At 37.1% G+C, this 21092-nt stretch overlaps 1 protein-coding gene across 1 annotated transcript in view; it reads left to right on the forward strand.

Annotated features, from left to right (window-relative positions):
- Positions 1 to 21092, forward strand: part of LOC141575646 (uncharacterized) — a 29392-nt gene that overhangs the window by 1035 nt on the left and 7265 nt on the right. Inside the window, exons 2-12 of the mRNA XM_074355350.1 lie at positions 5294 to 7209; positions 8697 to 8772; positions 9056 to 9171; positions 9277 to 9358; positions 10013 to 10051; positions 10655 to 10720; positions 11518 to 11581; positions 12952 to 13019; positions 14983 to 15187; positions 16483 to 16590; positions 18456 to 18570. Coding sequence (XP_074211451.1) covers positions 5294 to 7209; positions 8697 to 8710 — 1930 coding nt within the window. The 3' untranslated portion in view covers positions 8711 to 8772; positions 9056 to 9171; positions 9277 to 9358; ... (5 more) ...; positions 16483 to 16590; positions 18456 to 18570. The remainder of the gene's footprint in view (positions 1 to 5293; positions 7210 to 8696; positions 8773 to 9055; positions 9172 to 9276; positions 9359 to 10012; positions 10052 to 10654; positions 10721 to 11517; positions 11582 to 12951; positions 13020 to 14982; positions 15188 to 16482; positions 16591 to 18455; positions 18571 to 21092) is intronic.

The raw sequence follows: 21092 nt of genomic DNA on the forward strand, positions 1-21092 counted from the left end.
ATTTATTTATGTGTATTTCTGAAATTTATTTGGATGGATATTTAGTTATATCATATTTACTCCTCTCATTCTTTCTAAAATAGAATCTAAAATAGATTGAGGGTTGTTTATCATCTGAAAGTTAACACTCAAACTATAGATGATTTTTAGCTCCTTACGCCATTCATTTTTCCCTCCATTGTGAACTGGCCAAATGCTGTAGTTATTTAGAAGTCTTTTCCATTGTCTCCTGGAGAGAGTGAAAAGAAACAGAAATGGGATAGGAGAAATTAGCCTAACGCATTGACTTTAGAAGAAATAAATGTGAAAGCTGTTATTGTACAGTTTTGCAGTTGGATAACTATTGTATAAAGTGACAGAAAACCAATTTTTATAGAAGTTTTATACCATTAAATGTATACTTAATTTTTTTTGAAATTCTTGTTTTTCCCTTTGTTACTTACAGATCAAAATTTATAATGAGTGCTTTTTGTTATTTTTTCTTCTCCATGAAAGTCATTTTGATAATTAGTCAGTTTATTACTGTGTTCCTTGATTTTAAGTTATTTCTGCTTCTTCATTACCTTGATTACATTATCTTATTCAGTGATCCAAAAAACTGCTCTTACCCCTTTTATTTACTGATTGATAAGGCAGTGAATATAGTTAGCAGAAATTTTGTAAAAACTGAAGTGTGTCATTCATGTGGAAGGATTTAATTTTATTTTTCTTGAATCTATATCCTGACATTGATGTTGTCATTCAAAACTGCTTTAAACATTGCTTTCTAAATTCTTACATTTATTCAACAAATATTGAATACATATAACACATCAGAATGTCCTTAGACAAAGGGGTATAATGATTAAAACAAAATATGCCTGCCTCCACGAAACTTGCATTATAGCATCCTCTATCCTTCTGATTATGGTGTTTCTCTTGATTCTTTCTCAATCTATGCATTCATCTTTTTAACAAATATTTATGGTGTTCTTATGTGCTTGGCTTTGTTCTACATATTTGGTACATAATGGTGAGATGATTACTATCTTCGTGGTTTTTAAATTAGAATGGGGAAATGAATATTATATAATAAAGGCAGACATGAATACAAAATAATGACATTTTAAGTACTAAGAAAGAGACAAGTGCTTTGTAAGAAAACAATCTGGGTAGCAGATTCTTGTATAGAATATGCAGCCCAATATTGTCCTTAAAGAAGTAAATCAACCTGAGAGCTGAGTGAAGAGAAGGAAATAGCCATGCCCAAGAATTCAAATTCATGTTTTTCTGGTAGAATATCATCACATTTAAGTACTGAGATGGGTAAAAGTCACAGTCTTCAGTACACCAGAGTCCAGTGCAACTGAAATTCAGTGAATAAAAGGAGAGAAAGATATTAGAAGATGCTGGGTGGTGGCCCTGATTCTGAAGATCAAGAAGGTGTTTTTTGGAAATATAATTATCAGGAATTGGTGATTTTTTGTATGTGAGGACTAAGGAATACAGAAGTATCAAGGATGGCCCCTAAAATCTGAGCTTAAGCAGCAAAATAGGGGACATAGTTTATGGAAGGAGTGAGATGAGTTTGCAAAATGTGTTAGAGACACCCTTTCTGGCACTAAAGCAGAGATGTCAGGTGGAAAGCTGAGTATAGGTCAAACTTCAGAGGAGGTGATCAGATTGAAGTTAGAGGTATAATGAGAGATATCTTGGGCTGCAATTATAAGTCATAAAAACAGGTTCCCCAAAGAGTGTCTAGAGAAGATACTTCCAGTATAGATTCAATAGTAAGGTTTGAGTAGAGGAATAAAATCTGGGAGCATGCACTAGGAAATGGAGATACAGAAAAAATAGAACAAAGCTTTGACTTCTAGGGGATTAAGGTCAAGCTGAAGAGATATACAAGTATCTGAATAGTTATATGATAAAGGTATGTACTAGCTACTAATGGAGCACAATGGAGGAAACATTTAATTCTACTGAGGGTAGTTCAGAGGAGTTACAGAAGGATAATATGGAGCAATTCTGAAAAATCTTCAAAATAAATAACAAGCTAATAGGACACAGGGAAGAACATTCTGAGCAAAGGATTTGAGATTAAAAAATTCAAAGCATTTGAACAATTGTAAATAGTTCAGCTTAATTACACGGTTATAGCTTGTTTCACAATTCAAGATTTAGGTTAACCTTCACTGATGTACCTTTCCACCTGCATTTTACATTCCTGTAGTAATTAACAAATCATATTGCTTTTGCCCTCTCATTGTCTGCATTAATATTTTCTCTCCTGGCTTGTCTTTAATCTGCACACTAAAAAGAGGAGCGTAATTCCTTTTTATAAGCAAATGCTCATGCAGTTCTATGCAAAGAGCAGATGGCCTACAAATGTATCATTTTCTAAACAACTGTATTCTTGTCCCTTTGTCCTTGGTGGAGATGGAGGTAAAACTTTTAATTAGTGTGAAAACCAAAATAACTGTATCCAAAATATTACAACATATCATTCTATCCTATCTGTGATGCCCTGATGTAAATAAAACAATTCAATGATCTGAAATTAACCTGTAATTAAAGTGTTGAGAATCAATTAGTACAATTTAAGTTTCATTAAATTCAAACACACTCAAAATTGAATCAATTTATTAAGCTTACTTATTTCCCAGCCCCCAACAGACACAATATTACCAACATGTAACAAGTTCACATATATACAGCTTCACTATTCCACTTACAGAAGTGAGACTACAACTTCCCAACTAGAATAAGGTACACTCTAAATGCAAATTAAAAGCAAGACAAGACACTCTAAATTGGAGATCTGCTTGCTGTTGGTGAGAATGCCTTGAAGTATTGTTTTTGATCTATATGCAAAAGTATAGGGACACACACTTGTCAAAAGAGAATACAAAGTTCAATCTAACTGATCCATCTTGTGCAGATTTTCCCTTCATTCAGTGCAAATTTAAAATGTATAAATTATTTTGATCAGAATTCAACAATAAAATCTTAACTCAAAAACAAAAACAACAGAAGTGTCTTGTTCACACAATGCCTGTGTGTCTTTGAAAAAAGAAACTACCTGGAAGCAATCGTCTCTGTACCTCTCTGCCAATTTTGGTTAACAGATTCCCTCTTCTTGACTTGGAGCAACTCTCTTAGAATCATAAATTGTGAAAATGAATTGCACATTAAAGATTCTGGCACCCGAGGACCTTGAGTTTTCCAAATTATGTTTTTCAAGACATTTAACTAAATGCAACTATTGTGTAAGGAGACGGTAGTTGTCAATATGAACACTTCAATAGAGTAGAAGTAGTCATGTTGAATTTTTTGCATTCAATTATTCATTCTATTTTATGTGATAACACATAATCTATGAATTATTTGTTAACTATCACAATTAAATTTGTCAGTTTTTTTTTGGTAAAACCACTACCAAAAACAGCAATGACTAAACATGCTTTTATAAGGATCAATCAACCAATGCAGTTTAACACATGATCCATTAGAACCTCTCTTTTCAAAGCCTGGAGTTCTTTGACAGGTGCAATAAATGTACATACTGTATACATTACAGAAGAGATCTTACAAAATTCTATCAATAAATATCCACAAAACTATTGCATGTCACTGCTAAAATTCAGTTTCACTATTCTGTTGAAAAAATTCCATTGGTTACATATCTCATTTAAGTGTTGGAAAGAATACTCCATGACTTCTAAGAAATGATGGACAATCTGAATTAAATAGCTAATTAACTTAAAATCAAAACTATAAGTTACATATTTGATAAAAGTAATCTATATGTGTGCTTATCACACTAATATAATGTAGAATAAGATGGCTATAATTGTGGAAGACTAGATCTACAGAGGTAGTAAAATGGTCCTGCTAGCTAGTAAATCTGATTATTAAAATCAGGAAGGAATAAGAAGAAAGTAGGGAAGAGAGGGAGAGAGGAAGATGAGAGTTAGTGAAAGAGAAAAAGGAGGGAAGGAAGGAAGGAAGGATTTGTAGTCAAACTGTTACATGTCAGGCCCTAAAATACATTCTTTCCTCAATTCCATGAATTCACTTATTACACAATATTAACAAACTACTTAAAGAATGAATCAAAACCATATAAGATATTATTTCTCATGTAATGGAAAAAATAGTACTATGAAGCAAATTAAATCTAATAGTGTTAAAATATTCAAAGCCTTTCTAATGATAAAAACTTTATAAAGTATTCTACTTCAAAAATGCTTTCAGAGATGTTATCAATGGTGAGAGGATGTATATATCATATATAGTTTTCTGTTTATGAATTTGATTATATTATAGCAATGGAACAGTGTAATATTAAATTTACAAAATGCATATCAATTGAAGATATAAATTAACCTCAAATTTGGGTTGTAAATAATTTTATATTTTGCTTTCAGTTTTCTTTATGTTTTTATATAATTTCAGGAAAATAATTATCATACATAAATGTACAGATCTGAGTCTTTATCTAATATGTCTCAATCTCAAGAGTTCTAAAACCCCTCAATTTCCTTCTTTCCTTTCTTCTTTTCTCCCTTCTTTCCTATTCCTTTATTGGTAATTTGGGGTATAAAAGTTAATTGTTGGCAATATTTTATCAGAACTTATATTGTGAATGAAGGATGAAAGATATATACATATATACACACACACATATAGTGATGATCCAACTTGGAATAAATATTTCCATATTTCTATGAAAAATTGTGAATGAATTTAACGATAGTATGTTATTCCTTAACATTTTTCATAATATACAGTATATGTACTTACAACTTTATACTGTGAATTTAATTGTTTAATATCTACCTTCATGCATGGAAGAGTTTTTATGTTATTATAAAGCATACTTTAATAATGTGATAAAGGAGAATGACATGGTGTTAAGAAATTATGTTAATGTAATGGGCTTTATGAATTCACAAATTAGCTGAGCACTGAGAGTGATTGGAATTAGATAGGCAAATCTCTTGAGGGGAGTAGGGCATTGATGTGTAAAAGATTATTCCTGAGAGTGAGAATAGCATGTGTATGGCCCTGTAGCATGAGGGAACATAGTAAGTACGAGGATTGTAAGAAGTATATCTATGGTAATGATCATGAAGGTGAACAAGGAGTGATTTGAGGCAACTAACAAGGGTAAGGCCAAATATATAACAGTCAGCATATTACAGCAGGCTGTCCGGCCAGCCGGCCCTCCGCCCACGCCGCGGGGTGGGCAAGCGCCCCGCGGGGGTCTCGGGCTCCCAGCCCACTGCCCCGCCTCCCTGCCACCCGCTAGGCGTCGTCCGGGGACGCTCCTCGCCGAGAGAGACCCTCAATCACAAGTCACCCCGCCCTCCCCACCGTCCTCGCCGTGCCACGCAACCCCGCCCCCGAACCGCCCTCCCGATCTCCGTGCAGTACCCCTCGCCCCTCGCCGGGAAGAACGCAGTGACTCCAGCAGCCCTGTCGGCTCTTTGGGCCCAAGGGGCGGGCGCGGCAGCCATTGGCGGAGGCCGCTGCCTCCGGCTGTCAATCCCGCGGCCCGGCCCCGCCCCACCGGCGGAGCGTGGCAGGACGCAGGGCCGCGGGGGCTGTCGGGACGGCTCCAAGATGGCCGCGCGCTTGGGGTCCGCACCTGCTGGCAGCCCCGAGCCCCGTTCACTGCCACCGCTGCTGACCAGAGCCGCCGGTCGGCCCTGCGACTCCGGGGGCTGACCCCGCGGGGCGGGAGGCCGCCATGGCGACCCTGGAAAAGCTGGCGAAGGCCTTCGAGTCCCTCAAGTCCTTCCAGCGGCCGCCACTGCCGCCGCCGCTGCCTCAGCCGGCACCGCAACCGCCGCCGCCTCAGCCCTCTCAGCCGGACCCGCGGCCTCAACCGCCACAGCCGCCCGCCCAGCCCCCTCAGCCGGCACCGCAGCCGCCGCCGCCTCAGCCGGTACCGCCGCCTCAGCCCCTTCAGCCGGTACCGCTGCCGCCTCAGCCCCTCAGCCGGTACCGCCGCCTCAGCTGGTACAGCAGCCGCCGCAGCCTCAGCCGGTACCGCCGCCGCCGCAGCCCTCTCAGCCGGTACCGCCGCCTCAGCCCCTTCAGCCGGTACCGCTGCCGCCTCAGCCCCTCAGCCGGTACCGCCGCCTCAGCTGGTACAGCAGCCGCCTCAGCCCTCTCAGCCGGTAACGCCGCCTCAGCCGGTACCGCAGCCGCCTCAGCCCTCTCAGCCGGTACCGCCGCTTCAGCCGGTACCGCCGCCGCCTCAGCCGTCTCAGCCGCCGCCGCCGCCTCAGCCGGTACCGCCGCCGCCTCAGCCCCTTCAGCCGGCACCGCAGCCGCCGCAACCTCAGCCCTCTCAGCCGGTACCGCCGCCTCAGCCGGTACCGCCGCCACCTCAGCCGTCTCAGCCGCCGCCGCCTCAGCCGGTACCGCAGCCGCCGCCGCCTCAGCCGGTACCGCCGCCGCCTCAGCCCCTTCAGCCGGCACCGCAGCCGCCGCAACCTCAGCCGTCTCAGCCGCCGCCGCCTCAGCCGGTACCGCAGCCGCCGCAGCCTCAGCCGGTACCGCCGCCACCTCAGCCGTCTCAGCCGCCGCCGCCTCAGCCGGTACCGCCGCCGCCTCAGCCCCTTCAGCCGGCACCGCAGCCGCCGCAACCTCAGCCCTCTCAGCCGGTACCGCCGCCTCAGCCGGTACCGCCGCCACCTCAGCCGTCTCAGCCGCCGCCACCTCAGCCGGTACCGCAGCCGCCGCAGCCCCCTCAGCCGGCACCGCAGCCGACGCCGCCTCAGCCGGTACCGCAGCCGCCGCAGCCCTCTCAGCCGGTACCGCCGCCTCAGCCCCTTCAGCCGGTACCGCCGCCTCAGCCGGTACCGCAGCCGCCGCAGCCTCAGCCGGTACCGCCGCCGCCTCAGCCCCTTCAGGCGGTATCGCCGCCGCCTCAGCCCTCTCAGCCGGTACCGCCGCCGCCTCAGCCCCCTCAGCCGGTACCGCCGCCTCAGCCGGTACCGCCGCCGCCGCAGCCTCAGCCGGTACCGCCGCCGCCTCAGCCCCCTCAGCCGGTACCGCCGCCTCAGCCGGTACCGCAGCCGCCGCAGCCTCAGCCGGTACCGCCGCCGCCTCAGCCCCCTCAGCCGGTACCGCCGCCTCAGCCGGTACCGCAGCCGCCGCACCCTCAACCGCCACCGCCGCCCGCCCAGCCGTGGGTCAGGAGCCGCTGCACAGACGGTGAGTCCCTGCGGGCCCCTCCCCAGCCCTGCGTGGGTCTCCGTCCCTCCCTCGGCCTCCCCTGAAGGCCCCGAGGTGGTCCGGGCCCCAGGCCTCTGCTTTCCCGGGTGCGAAACTCGGGAAGGAACGGGGCTGTGTTGTGATCCGAGGCCGCGCGTCCCGTTCGGCTTCTTCTGGGCCACTCCCACCCCTCTCCTCCTCCGGGCCAGGTGTAACATTTTGTCTTCCCTTTTCAACTGACGGTTTAAAACAGTGTTTCAGATAACTGTCAAAACACTATGCATGCAAAACCCTAGGTTAACTTAAGGGAAGGAGTAGGAGAGAAGGGGGAAAGGAGCGAAGTTCACCGGTCACTTCTGTGGGGGTGGGTTAGATGGTCACAGTGGTGAACGCTTAACTGCTACATGGCCCCGTGCGCTTACCATCATAGTCGTTACTGTTACTAACCCCAGACAGCACTGGTGTTAAGGAGGCATGACCACGGAACAGGTGCTCATTGAGCTTAATTTTACACAAACAGTAAGATTTCCAAGGAATCAAGACAGGCAGTAAACGCCAGCTGCAGAGGACAGCTTGTGCAGGGTTGGGAAACAGCATGGCATGATCAGAACTTTAGTTTGACTGGCTTGAAATGTAGAGGGAAAGGGAAACTTCACACTGATGAATCAGAGAGGAGATAGCTGTTTTTATTAAACTAAAATGGTTAAATGAGCCTTGTTGGTTAATGATTTGCCTTAGCAATGTGAATTTGGATTCTGCAAGTATTTTATAAGTTCTGTAAGAAGCTTGTTTTAAAATTTCAGAACTCTTAAGATATTAGAAGTTCAGTTTTATTTTATAAGAATTTTTTTTAAAAAGTCTATATTTAACTCAACTAGAATGGAGTTCCTTTAACATAGGAGACTTTATTATCTCATGTATTAATACCTGCTAGAGGCACACAATGACAAATGTGATTTATAAACAGACACATACAGACACAAGGAAAACAGAGCATGTAGCTTCAGTAACAGTTTAAGAGAAAAGTCAGAAACAGAAATTTTCCCTGGTCAAAATATCAAAAAAAGCACCTGGGGCTTATATCCCTTAATTGATTTGAGCTCTAAATGGACAAATACACATTTTTTTTAAAAAAATTGCTAAGAACAAGATTCTTTTTCACGTTGAATAATAATTTTGAAGTTTAAATAAATACCAACAATAGAGCTATGAGGGAGGAAAAATATAAAATACTGATTTTTTTTTTTTAACTTCACCATAAGGTGCATTCTTAAATACATAGGAGAGAACTGTCATGATTTGCTCAGCTCGCTTGCAAATAGTTCAACAGTATTAACGATGATTGAATTTAGGTGGTGGGCATATGGGAATTTATCATCCTATTAAACAGTTTTCTGTACTTCTGAGACTTATAACAAAACATTGAAAGGAACCTGTTAGACATAATGCTGTATGTGAAGTAATTTGTTCCCTTTGTGAAATTCTAGGAAGGTTAAAATAACATCAAGAAAATCACAAGCATTTACGATGTAATCAGAACTACCTGAGGATCTGTGAAACTTGGTGAGTTGGTGAATTTTTTAAAATGTCTTAAAACATTTTGTTTTTACAAAGATTACAGGAGTAAGAGAAGATATATTTTAATCAACTCAATATTTTTTTCCTGGTTGATGTGATATAATTAAATGTGGGGAAAAAAAGGTAAATTCTAAAAGGAGACACTACCTTGATGGTTTTCTATGGTGGAAACTCAAGCAGGAGGAAGTTTAATTTAAAAACATAAATTACTGCTCTTTGTAATACATTCTAAGTTGTCATTCTTTTGAATGCCTTCCTTTCCAAACAGGTGTGTTATTCTGGGAGATCATCAGGACTTCTGGGTATTTGGAGGTATTGACCTAACCATTGGAACTGCTGATTTATAAGAAGTTGTCCAGAATTTTGGAAAACTGATTAGTAGAGGTAAATAATGTTTCCTTGGCAAGTGATGACAGAAAGTGACTTGAGTGAATTTTCCTTTGTTTTTAGGCAGATGTACCTAACCATGTATGTTAACAATGATTACAGGCTGGAGACCGAGAAGAACTACCATTTTTGCTGGCTGGGATGAAGAAAAAATCAGACTTCTGGGTTCCACAAATGGGCTGAGGTAACTAAGACAGAAAATGTATCTTCTTGGTCAACATGTAACTCAGGGTAATCACAGATGTGTTCCATTACCTGATATTGTTTTAATTTGGATAAATACTCAAGAAAATTTAAGAAATAGAGTTTGTTTTTGCTTTTACATCAGTTTGGCAAAACAAAACAACCTCTTAATTACTAAGTACAAACCAATTTTTTCATTATTTTTAAAATATTTTAGTTTCTGTTTATATTTGTTTTGTGATAAGTAAAATCTGTAAGCTCAGAAAATAGTCAAACCTAGGAAGCTGCTTCTGACAAGTGAATTAGCTTATTGAAAATCTGATATAGATCCTTGGCATTAATTTTCAAGTTTTTACAGTTTCCTTGGATTTCTTCTATCTAGGAAAACAACATGCTCTTTTAAGATGACTATACTCTGATTATAGTCTCTCCTTTATGGATTCCATACTAAATTGTAACCATACGTATATTTTACCATTTACAAAAGTGCCTGATTGGGAAGTATAATACATTGATTTTGTAAATTGAATTACTCTAAAATTTCAAGGATTTATTTTTAATTCAATTATGATTTAATTTTCATTTGTCACTGGCTCTTAATGCTTTATTTTAAAGTGTCTCTCATAGGCCCCCTTCTTTCATCTTCTTCCCTTAGGCTCTCTGTCCAGTAACTCTAAGTTCTTACATGTTCAAGGTAGGCTTGTGTATTTTTTTAAAGGCAGGTGCACCAAAAAGCACTTTCCTGTGACTATCCTCTGTTTTGTTCATCATTTATGAGTCCAAATTTTATAGAATTGGTTTAAAGAATATCATATCTTTCTTATCATTGTGTCTGGTTTTTAAAATGCTTTCCTTCTGACTCATTTCCGCATACTTTAAAATAATAATATGAATCAAATAAGTATGGGAATAAAATCACAGTTACTTGTATCATATTTGATTCCATGTATATTGCAAAGTCTTATTATTATGTTGGTGTTATTAACATGCATTTCATAATACACTTATTTACATGAATCAGATCTTATTCATTAAGGTCATTTACTTTTAGAAATATGTAATTTCTTGTGAATACATGTATATAGAAATACATGTGTCTTTCTATAATTTAAGCAGCTTAGAATACAGATAAAATAAATCCAAGATACAAGATAATATGCCTTGCATTAATTTAAATTCATTTGAATTAAAAGACAATTTGAATATTGTTTCCCATTTTCTACTAGCTTCTTGATCATATTCAGCAGCACATTTACCTTTACATATAGTTAAGGAATCTTTTTTATTTCTACTGTAGCTCTGTCATAATGGAAACTCTGCAGCAGAATCAGCTGTCATCTATCCCGTGTGGCCAAGTGCAGAGGTGAGAATTCTCATTTGTGGGATGACCAGTCACAGCTTTAAATGTTTTTACTGTAACTGCTCTTATAAGGTAGCAAGCTAGAGAGAGAGAGAGAAACAGAGAGAAGAAAAGAGCTCTCTCCGCATATTCCCATGTGTATGATGGCATTAGTCTTCTTCTGCTGTATTTTTCTAGAATGTGTGTGCGTGTGTGCATGTATGTGTGAGAGAGAAATGTCTTGTCTTTGTCCTAATAGCCACTCTTCTCTCCCTCTAGTTTTTTCTCTATCCTCCCCTCCTTTTTCTTTTTCATCAATATCTTCTCTTTCAAAAAATTCTTGATAAATCAAATTTCCAACTTCCTCACTTTTAATATGGTAAAGTTACTTGGATCCCCAACGTCAAGGGGTCTCATACTTTAATGTCTGTAAGGATTGCCAGGGACACCTTTTAAAAATACAGATTTCCAGGCCTTACTTTGAGCAGTTCTCTTCCAGTAGATCCAGGGTGAGGCTGAGCATCTCCGAGCCTTACCCCTTCATATTATGGTGCAGGGGATCAGGGACAGTTTTCCTCTGGGTCTCCCTGCTGTTGCTATGAACAGTGGCTACAGCATCACTAATATTTTTCTTTCTTGTTTTAATTGCATTAGTATTATCAACCAGTTAATGGCATTTTCTTAAAATTATGGTCAAAGGCATAGGCATTTGATTTATAATGGTATCTGCAAACCACTCTTTTAATGAGTTAATTTGTTTTGCTTGTATTTCCACAATTGTAAATGCCGTGAGTTAAGTGACTGCTTTGCTTCAACTACAGGAGAATGTGAAAACACTCCAGGAGAGAGAGGTTGCATATATCAATGCAGACTCATACACAGAAGGTAAATTTTATTTCAGATTGTCATTAAATAGTATACCAGTATTTAAGTCTGTCAACTCCAACTCATAAACTAGGATTATCCTCTTTCTATGAGATGCCTCAATAATACCTCCATTTCTCCATTTTACCAGAGAGAACATTATTATGATTCAAATGAATCAATATGATTCATAACTAAGCTATTGATCCTAATTTCTTTAGTATATTTACCATTGGCCTATCTTGGATTACTACTTAAAACTTTAGTACTTTTGACATTCTTCCTGTGGAGCTATTTTTAAAAGTTGGGCTAAAGTATTTCATACAGAAATAGTTCCTGTATGTATTGGAACAACTCTGAAATAAGCACCCACTACAGACTTCCTTTTGACCCTGACATGTGGCATGTGCATCTGTAGGCTTTCATCGTGTTATGGTCATTTCTAGGTAAGTGTCACAGGATACATGTTAGTTACTGACACGCTCTAGTCTAACGTCTTGATATTGAATTGAATGAATGAATAAAAACGTGAACATTATGGCCTTACCACTTCCTTTGCCAAAGACCCCTAGGTACTGCTGCCATAATGAGCAATGGCCCTTACTGTTACTGCAGGAGCTGCGGCCTTAGCAGCAGAGTCTGCCTCTGCAGTCTCCTATCCTGAGTGTGTGCTGCAGCCTCTCTGGCTCCTGAAGAGTTATTTCCACCTTGTGTTTTAGTTTTAGCCAGACTGTCTGTCTGTCTATTTATCTACCTACCTATCTATCTATCCTAAAATTTTATTTATTTGTTTTTACTGAAGTACATTTGATTTGTAATATTAGTTTCAGGTGTACAGCGAAGTTACACAGTTATATACATATACATATACATATACATATACATATACATATACATATACATATACATACACATATACATTGTTTTTAGATTCTTTTCCATTATAGGTTATTATAAGATACTGAATATAATTCCCTGTGCTATACAGTAGGTCCTTGTTGTTTATCTGTTTCATATATAATAGTGTATATCTGTTAGTCCTGAACTCCTAACATCTCTCTTCCCTTCCCCCTTTCCCCTTGGGTAACCATAGTTTCTTTTCTATGTCGTGAATGTATTTCTGGTTTGTAAATTAGTTCATTTGTATCATTTTTTTGTTTGTTTACATTCCACATATAAGTGATATAATTTGATATTTGCCTTTCTCTGTCTGACATACTTCACTGAATATGATAATCTGTAGGGTCCACCCTATTTTTAATTCTCCAGGAATGATGCCTTCAATTTGAAATCTGTTATATCTTGTTTATAATTAGAAAATAAAGTTAGAATTAAATACAGGTTTGAAGTCCATTTGGAGGTATTAAAATACTCTCTTATTTATTTTGCAGGCAATTATACTCTCAGAGTTGACTGTATACCCCTTCTTTTCCAGTTGGTATATAAACTGACAAAAGAGGTATGTAAGTAGATCTGTCATAATGTTTTTTGATGAGTGGATAAATCAATAACTTTTGTTTTCTAAATTACTAGTATTTAAACTGTTGACAGACATAGCTGATTTGTATAAATAACAAATCAGAATGAGCTTTAATACACTACTTATGTGACATAACTATGAGAACAGTAGTGCTAGTCTCTGTTCTAATAATAGTTCCTAATAATTGTATACATTTGTTAAAATGTGCAGGGTCTATTGTTTCATGGGGCAGAGTCTCTTTGATATAACAGAAAGAATACTGAGCTGGGATGGGGAAGCCTTGGCTGTGAAGATTGCCTTGGCTATTCATTCATTCATTCATTCATTCAGCAAGTATTTATTGTGTGGTTACAATGTATCAGGTCCTATGAAATGAATTCTAGCAGCTACAGTGATAAAAGCACAAGGTTTCTGAATCCAAATACTTTATAATCTAGAGAGGCCACAGACCTGTAAATGAGGACTCATACTTCACTTGAATATTGGATACTATATACAGTGGAGGACAGTTGTGGAGGAGAGAAGTTAAAACCCTGGGGTAGCTGGTGAGGTTGGAAAGCATTAGAAGGTGTTTACAGAAGGATTAGTGGTTAGGCTGTAAAATGGAAGGATGTGAAAGTGGGGAGAAGGTTTCTCCTCAGAGGACACAGGACCTAATAAAGACATGGATGTGTGAAAGAACATTTCCCGACCTCTGGGTAATGCAATATAACCTAAATGTAAGGTGTTGGTGAAAAAGCTGGCAAGAAATGGGGCCTGACACATAGGCCTAAGTGTTCATAAATCTGGTGATGGAGAAATTAAAGAATCTTTAACAAGGTTGTATATTATCATTTTTATTCATTAGAAAAATTACTCTGTATCAGTGCATTGAATAGGTTAAGCTGTAGTAAGTCTAAAAGCAAAATGGAAATAATTCCACATAATTATTTAGCACACAGGAATTTATAAATACTAGTTATTGATGTAAAAAGTACTCTGAAAATGCTAATGCACTCTGAATCTCTAAAAATTATGTGATCTACTCATTGAGTATATGTGTGCTTCATTTAAATAACCCCCCATTATAGAATTTAACTGTAAAAATATTTCTTTCAAGTAGGTATCACTTAGATGACAGTGGGAAGTAGATGTCACATCTCTGTGGTCCTGTTTCCCAATCGCCCTTCATCTTGCCCTGTCCTTTTCACTGTTAGTGTCTTTAACATCTCATCCTCCCAAGTGAGCATTCTCCCATGCCCATCACAACTCCCACCATACTGGGAAGCTTAGGTCCTTGATCCTTTTATTGAAATGTCCCATAAAAACATCTTATCTAAAAGCACGCTGTAAAGACAGCCCTTGTTGGGGAATCCTTCTCAGGAGATACACTTACACTCTGTCCTACAGAGGAGGCTCCTGCCTTTATAGGAGGGGTAGTAAGAAATTTAGGACCAAGAAGGAGAAGCTTAGGTCTATCCCCTTTGTACATTTATTTAATAAGTATTAAATGTGTAAGTGGTTACCATAATGACAGGATAAATCAAACAGAGATTCTGCTATTAGTGTGTTACCTGTGTAGCCAGGAGAGACTATGATCAAGAATTTTCAAATCCAAGATAGAGATTAATATCACCAAAGTGAATACAGATAAAAGTGTGGGAAGCAAAAAATAAATATCTTAGTTTATTATTTTACATGTTGGAATTAAACAGCCTGCTTAATGGGAAATTACAAGTTTTTTTCCCATTTTAAAGCCTCTTTTATGTTAATTTGAATTTAATTTTCATGCCACTTTATATACAATATATTTGTCTTTCAGAGTTTTTGTTTTAGGTAGTTTTTTAACAGTTTAACTGGGAAATTAAAATGTATCTTTAGAACTTACATTATCAGGATGAACTAATTAATTGTCCAGAAGAGAAGAGTGAGATTTTATGGTCTTTTTTGATTTGATTGTCAGTGGAGGAATCAGACATCATTCATCTGGAGAAATGCTGTTGGTTGCTGAGGGCTCAATCCCGAACTGGATGATTTGATTTAGAGACATTTGGCCCATTGGCTTCACCACCAATTTGTCCATCTCTGAGTGAAGATGGGAATCCTTCTATTTTCTACAAATGTTCTTTGGTAAACACGTGAGCCTTGTTCCACCTTTGGAGCCTTGTGTAAGTCGGTTTACCTTTCTGCACCTGAATATTCTCATATATAAAATCAGTTTGACCAAGACAATCATTATGAAACTGTGCTCCAGTGCGGTGCCTCAGCATCTGGTGCAAGGTCAGGGTGGTGGACACTGAATAGGCAAAGCTCTAGCTTCCACACGTGACCTCACCTCTTCCTCAGCTGAGTAGTGTCTATTGTATTTCTTTTATATAGAAGAAGGTTCCACTGCTGTATCCTTCTCCCACCCTTAAAAAATTAAGAAACCACTGGACTAGACCATCTCTAAGGTCCCCACTTAGCTCTAAACTTTTCACTACTATATATATATATATATATATAGTATATATATATATTAAATGAGGTTTACAAGGAGTAGTTATGGCTGATAATCACAAAAACTGTATTTGAAATCTGAAAGCTTGGGTTCTGCTTCTGATTCAGACCTTTTTAAAAAAAATTTCTTACTTTTAGCAAGTCATTTAACTACTTCTTAGCTTCAATTTTCTGCTCTTTGAGGGCACAGAATTAGATTCTTGAAATAGTCTGTATTCTTCAGGTTTCTAGTGTGTTTTAGAAATATTTGTTAGGGGAGCTAGAACAGACAGGGCTTCCACTTCAGCAGTGCAGTTATGTTTTTACCTTTTTAGAATTAGAGATTGAGAAATCATTTCATTTGAAAACAAAATGATTCCATTTATTTTTTATGAAAAGTTTAAAATCCACAGGATTAGATTATAAATTGCCCTTTATTTCTGAAATTTAATATATTTATGTATACAGATTAAGTGGTACAATGAAGACTGCAGTACAGAATTTCTTTCTCTTATAATATAGTGTGTTAGTTTTCTTTGCTTCATGAAGGAGCTGTATGAAGCTTATTAATAACAACACAGTATATCTTTGATAGAGTTCAACTTTTCTTCTTCTTTTTTCCTTTTTCTTCTTAGTCTTTCCAAATTAGGATAATTGTGGTCTCTGACTTTTTTCCAGTTACATTTTTAAAATATACTTTTATTTTTTACATTCTACAATCACTTTAGACTTTTGGAATTAATATAAGTTAGAGACAGGTAGGCAGACAAAACCAAACACTAAATGATAGTATTTTCTTCTAGGAAGTTAAATTTTGGTTATAATTATTCCAGGGGGGAAAAAAAAAACTTCCTAAGACAGTGGAAACTACTGATAACTTTTAAAAACTAAGTCAGTTTATGCGAGTCATGCCTCCTTTCATAAGCATGTCATTATTAACAGGAAGTTTGTTGGCTGTGATTTATTCTGTGTTCCTATTTTACAGGTTTATTTAACGCTTTTGGTGAAAATCATGACAGCCACATAGATTTTAGGGAGATATCCTGTGGGTTATCAGCTTGTTGCAGAGGACCTCTGGCTGAAAGACAGAAATGTAAGTGTGTTAAACATCACAAAATTTGGAAGCTATACAGAGAAAAAAATTAGCATCCATTCATGTAAAAAATCATCTGATTAAAGCTTGAATTTTCATCCCTTTGGCAAATAGCAATCTCTTGCTGAGGTTTTACTGAGGTCAGTGTAAAGTTCAATCATCTGTTCTTTTTTACTGTGGAGTAATTTAAGATCTTTGTTATTAATAATGGTTGATTTTCCAGATGAATGTACAATTCATGATAAATGAACTACATCATTCATGATGTGTTTGAAAATGTTAAGCATATAGAAAATATTTTCTGGTAGTCTATATAGAAAATTTGTCTTGCTTAACTTGAATTCCAACTTATTTTCTAGCACTGTGTATATTGATATTTTATTAGCAAAATTAAATTTATGATAAAACAATTTTATTAAATACTAAATTTATCTTTTAAACCTAGCTAAAATATTATAGCATAATTTATAAGCATATTACATTAATAAATCTTAAACATATTTGGTTAGGAAAATGCAGCAGTTTACATTTAATTGGAACCTAATTCTTATATATTCACTAGGGTCATTATCTCTGCATCTTTGTAAAATACAGCTTCACAAATACTGCATATTTTGGGTATGATACTTAATAGTTCAATATTCTTTAGTAATGTTGTACTGTGATGCACTCAATTTAATAGCATAATTGTTACACGGGTGTGTGAAGTAGATAATTATTTAATCTTAAAACTTTAGATTTCTTTTATCTTCCCTGATAGTATACCATTACTCTAACCTAGCTTTGTGATAGATTATTTGTTCACATTATATTTCTGGTATTAAAGAGGCTGAAGTCTTTTTTTCTCAATTGAGATTAATTATTGTCTTAAATTTTTTTTAATTTATTTTTTGCCAGTGGACTAGTGGAAGTTAACCAACTAGACTAACTAGCAATTTTGCTGATATTGATGTTAATTAGCAAAGTGCTGATATTTCGGATTTTTAGCTTGTTGTATATAAACTTCATTGAAGATTTGAAATTGTTCTTAGGCAAAAATATTGGGTGCACATTAATTACATTGGAGAGGCAAAATCTTTATACAGTCATCTCTCATTATCTGCTGAGGATTGGTTCTGAGACCCCCTCAGATACCAAATCCATGGATGCTCAAGTCCTTATGTAAAATGGCATAGTATTTGCATATAACCTATGAACATCATCCTGTATACTTTAAATCATCTCTAGGTTACTTATAATACCTAATATAATGTAATTATTTGTAAATACAATGTAAATGATATGTAAATAGTTGTCAGTGCATAGCAAATTCAAGTTTTGCTTTTGAGAACTTTCTGGGAAAGTTATATATATATATATTTTATATATATATATATATATATTTTTGATCTATTGTTTATACCTGTGAATGCAGAACCAATGGTTACAGGGGGCTTACTGTACCAGCTTTTTGTTGATTCTTAATGTAGATGGAATATTTTCAGCATTGTAAGAATCAACTCTGAAGTGATCAGTTTTAAATATTAGAAATTAATTTAAAAGCTTGAATTACCTTCTCAAAATCTGTGAGATATTGTATAGTAACTTGGCCCTTTTTCAGTTTGCAAGAAATTTAACTTTAGATTTAGGTGAAGGATAGAGTTCTCTAAGCTGGCTAATGATATAAGGAGAGAGACTTGTGAAGTTTACAGGAATTCCTACAAGTTCAAAGGACTTTAAGGACACAGTGTCCTCCAAATAGGAACTTAATCCAGAATGTAGTTGTTTGAGGAACTAAGTAATTTTACTAGGGCAGCTTGTAATAAAATATATTATACTTCAGAATATGAAAGTAATTTCCCTCCATAAGAGTTTCTTTTCTTTAGTTTGCTTCAAGGTATTTGATGTTGACGGTGACGGAGTTCTTTCTAGGGTTGAACTGAGAGACACGTGGTTGCACATTTAGAGGTCTGGAAGGACAACTGCACCGATGATATCCTGGTAAAGTCTGATTGCATACATCTTCTTGCATGTAAACTTCCAACAGGAACATAGAGTGAAGAATTTTTTAAAGGAGGTTGAGAAAAAGATTTCTTACTACTTCTAGGTTGTATATTATGCTACTCAAAATATTCATAGCCAAAGATGCAAAATTGGGAAGAGAATTTGCCTTAGAAAATTTAATAAACTGAATGTATTATGTAAAAAAAAATGAAACCACTGGAAAATTGTCATAAATTTTTAAGGTAAACAAGCAATCTATTTCTGTAATTAAAAAAAAAAAAAAGAAAAACCTTGACCGAAAATACTTTATACTTCAGCTACTGGCTAATAAAAATGATACCTTCTCCTTCCTAACTACTGATTTGGGTTTCTGGTTTTAAAGGAATTACACGTGGATGTATCCAACATTGTAGAAGACCCATAGAATGCGCATGATACCACAAAGTTGAGTCTAGCAGAGACTAATTTATTCTTTTCTAAAAATACATTATATTCTGAATTGGTGTACATACCTTATATATACATACTTGAATCTCTTCTACATCATCCCTGCTAAATGCTTATTTGGACCTGTCGTTACAATACCTCCAAGTTGTCCCTAAGGAAAGCCCATTCCACCTTTAAACAACTCCATTAAGTGTTATTTACATAAAAACATTATATTTTATAAGCTAGGCATTTTATAAAAATTAAGTAGAGACAGCCCTTGCCATTTGTAGTTTATAATCTTTACTTCTCCCATTTTAATACATTATGGTAAGACAAAACTTATATTGAGCAAAAGAAGCCACAGAATAAAAGAACACATTGTACAATTCAATTTATATGAAGTTCTAGAACAGAGACAGAACTAATGTTAATACATGTTACAATAGTGATTTTGGAGATGGGTGATTTAACTGGGAAGGACCATAGGATATCTGGGATGATGGAAATTATTTTTTATCTCAATCTGGGTGGTGTATATTGTTTAAAAAAATTTTTTTTTCAATAATATTGGTGAGGGTCTGTCCTATGTTCTTTAATAGCAGCCAGAATAATTGTATAATAGCAGAAACGAGCATGTACTTTACAAAGAATAAAGCCTTGAATTTTTTTAGTTTCACAACATTTATTAAAGATATTATAATAGGTTTGCCTTAATGTCTATGTATCCCTGTGAAACTGAAGATAATCCATATATGTGAGACACATATGAGTTAATTTGACCCTTTCTATTCAAATGTTGACATGTACCAAGTAGCAGATGGTAGGATGTAGACCATAGTGGTCTTATACAGGCTTAGAAAAATAAGTAACATTTTTTTTAATCACAAATCCAGAAGAAATTATCATAGTCTTATTAACTGACACTCAATAGAAATAAATAATAGAAATGAATTTTTCAGGGCTTGATCTTTGTTTGGCAATTCAGATAACCATCTTCATTTACTTTTCTGCCCAAAACTAAGGTAGCCATTTCTATTTGGTATATATGAAAACAGAAACATAGGAAAGTTTCTTTTAGGAAATAACTTATGTAGAGATACAATTTCCATCGCCTTTTTTCTGGGTGTTTGATAAGTATGGAGGTTATCATTGCTGTCTATTTTTGTGTAAGACCGAGTTTCTTCTTATGACTGTACTTTTGAACATTAAAAAAAAAAGATCATTTAGCTGCTCCATCTCCGTGTAACCATAATAATGAAATGGTAAAAATTTAGAATAGAATTTGGACCTTTCAACCAAACCTATTACCCATATTCACTGGTGACTAGACTGTGACAATATTACCCATTATTTTGTACCATTACATTGGTATTAATATACTTTAATGGAAGTTGCATCATGAAAGCCAATAAGTACCATCACAGTGCTTTAAAATCTTTTCTTATAATGAATGGTATTATATATTGAATGAATACATGAATATCATTAATAATAAATAATATTAAGTATCATTAAATAATAAATCATTAAATAATAAAAATATAATTAAGTAATAAAAGCTAAGAACATTATTATTCATCTAGGATTGTTAAGGTGATTGTTCAAAACATGAAGTAAGAGGCATTTGGTTATATTTTTGCCTCCCAAGAAATATTGTCTACTGTATATAAATGTAATTTTTGGTACACTTTGACACACAAAAAAAAATACTGCTTTACTCAACTTGTGAAAGTAATGTTAAATTTTATTTTGAGGAAATGTTAATATAGATACTCATTTATTATATATATTTAGTTCTTTTAAATCTCTTAAGAAGTCTAATAATGCCAGATGTTTTAAAGAAGATCTTAGAAAATTGTTAGGGTCAAAGGGCATAATCCAGAGAGTTTGGAAAAATGCTTTCAAAGTTAGTAAATAATCCTTTTTCTCTACCCAGAACCTTTTGTGGGTTCTGTTAGTAATCTTCACCTTGAACCAGAAGATACTGTGAGTTATTTCCCAGGTCTTACTGGAGGAAGATTTTTGGTGATAAATTGCCCACGTTATGACTCACTACTTCAGAGTTTGGTTACTTTTGAACTTATTTTTGC

Source organism: Camelus bactrianus, chromosome 3 (assembly GCF_048773025.1).
Source record: "Camelus bactrianus isolate YW-2024 breed Bactrian camel chromosome 3, ASM4877302v1, whole genome shotgun sequence".
NCBI lineage: Eukaryota > Metazoa > Chordata > Mammalia > Artiodactyla > Camelidae > Camelus > Camelus bactrianus.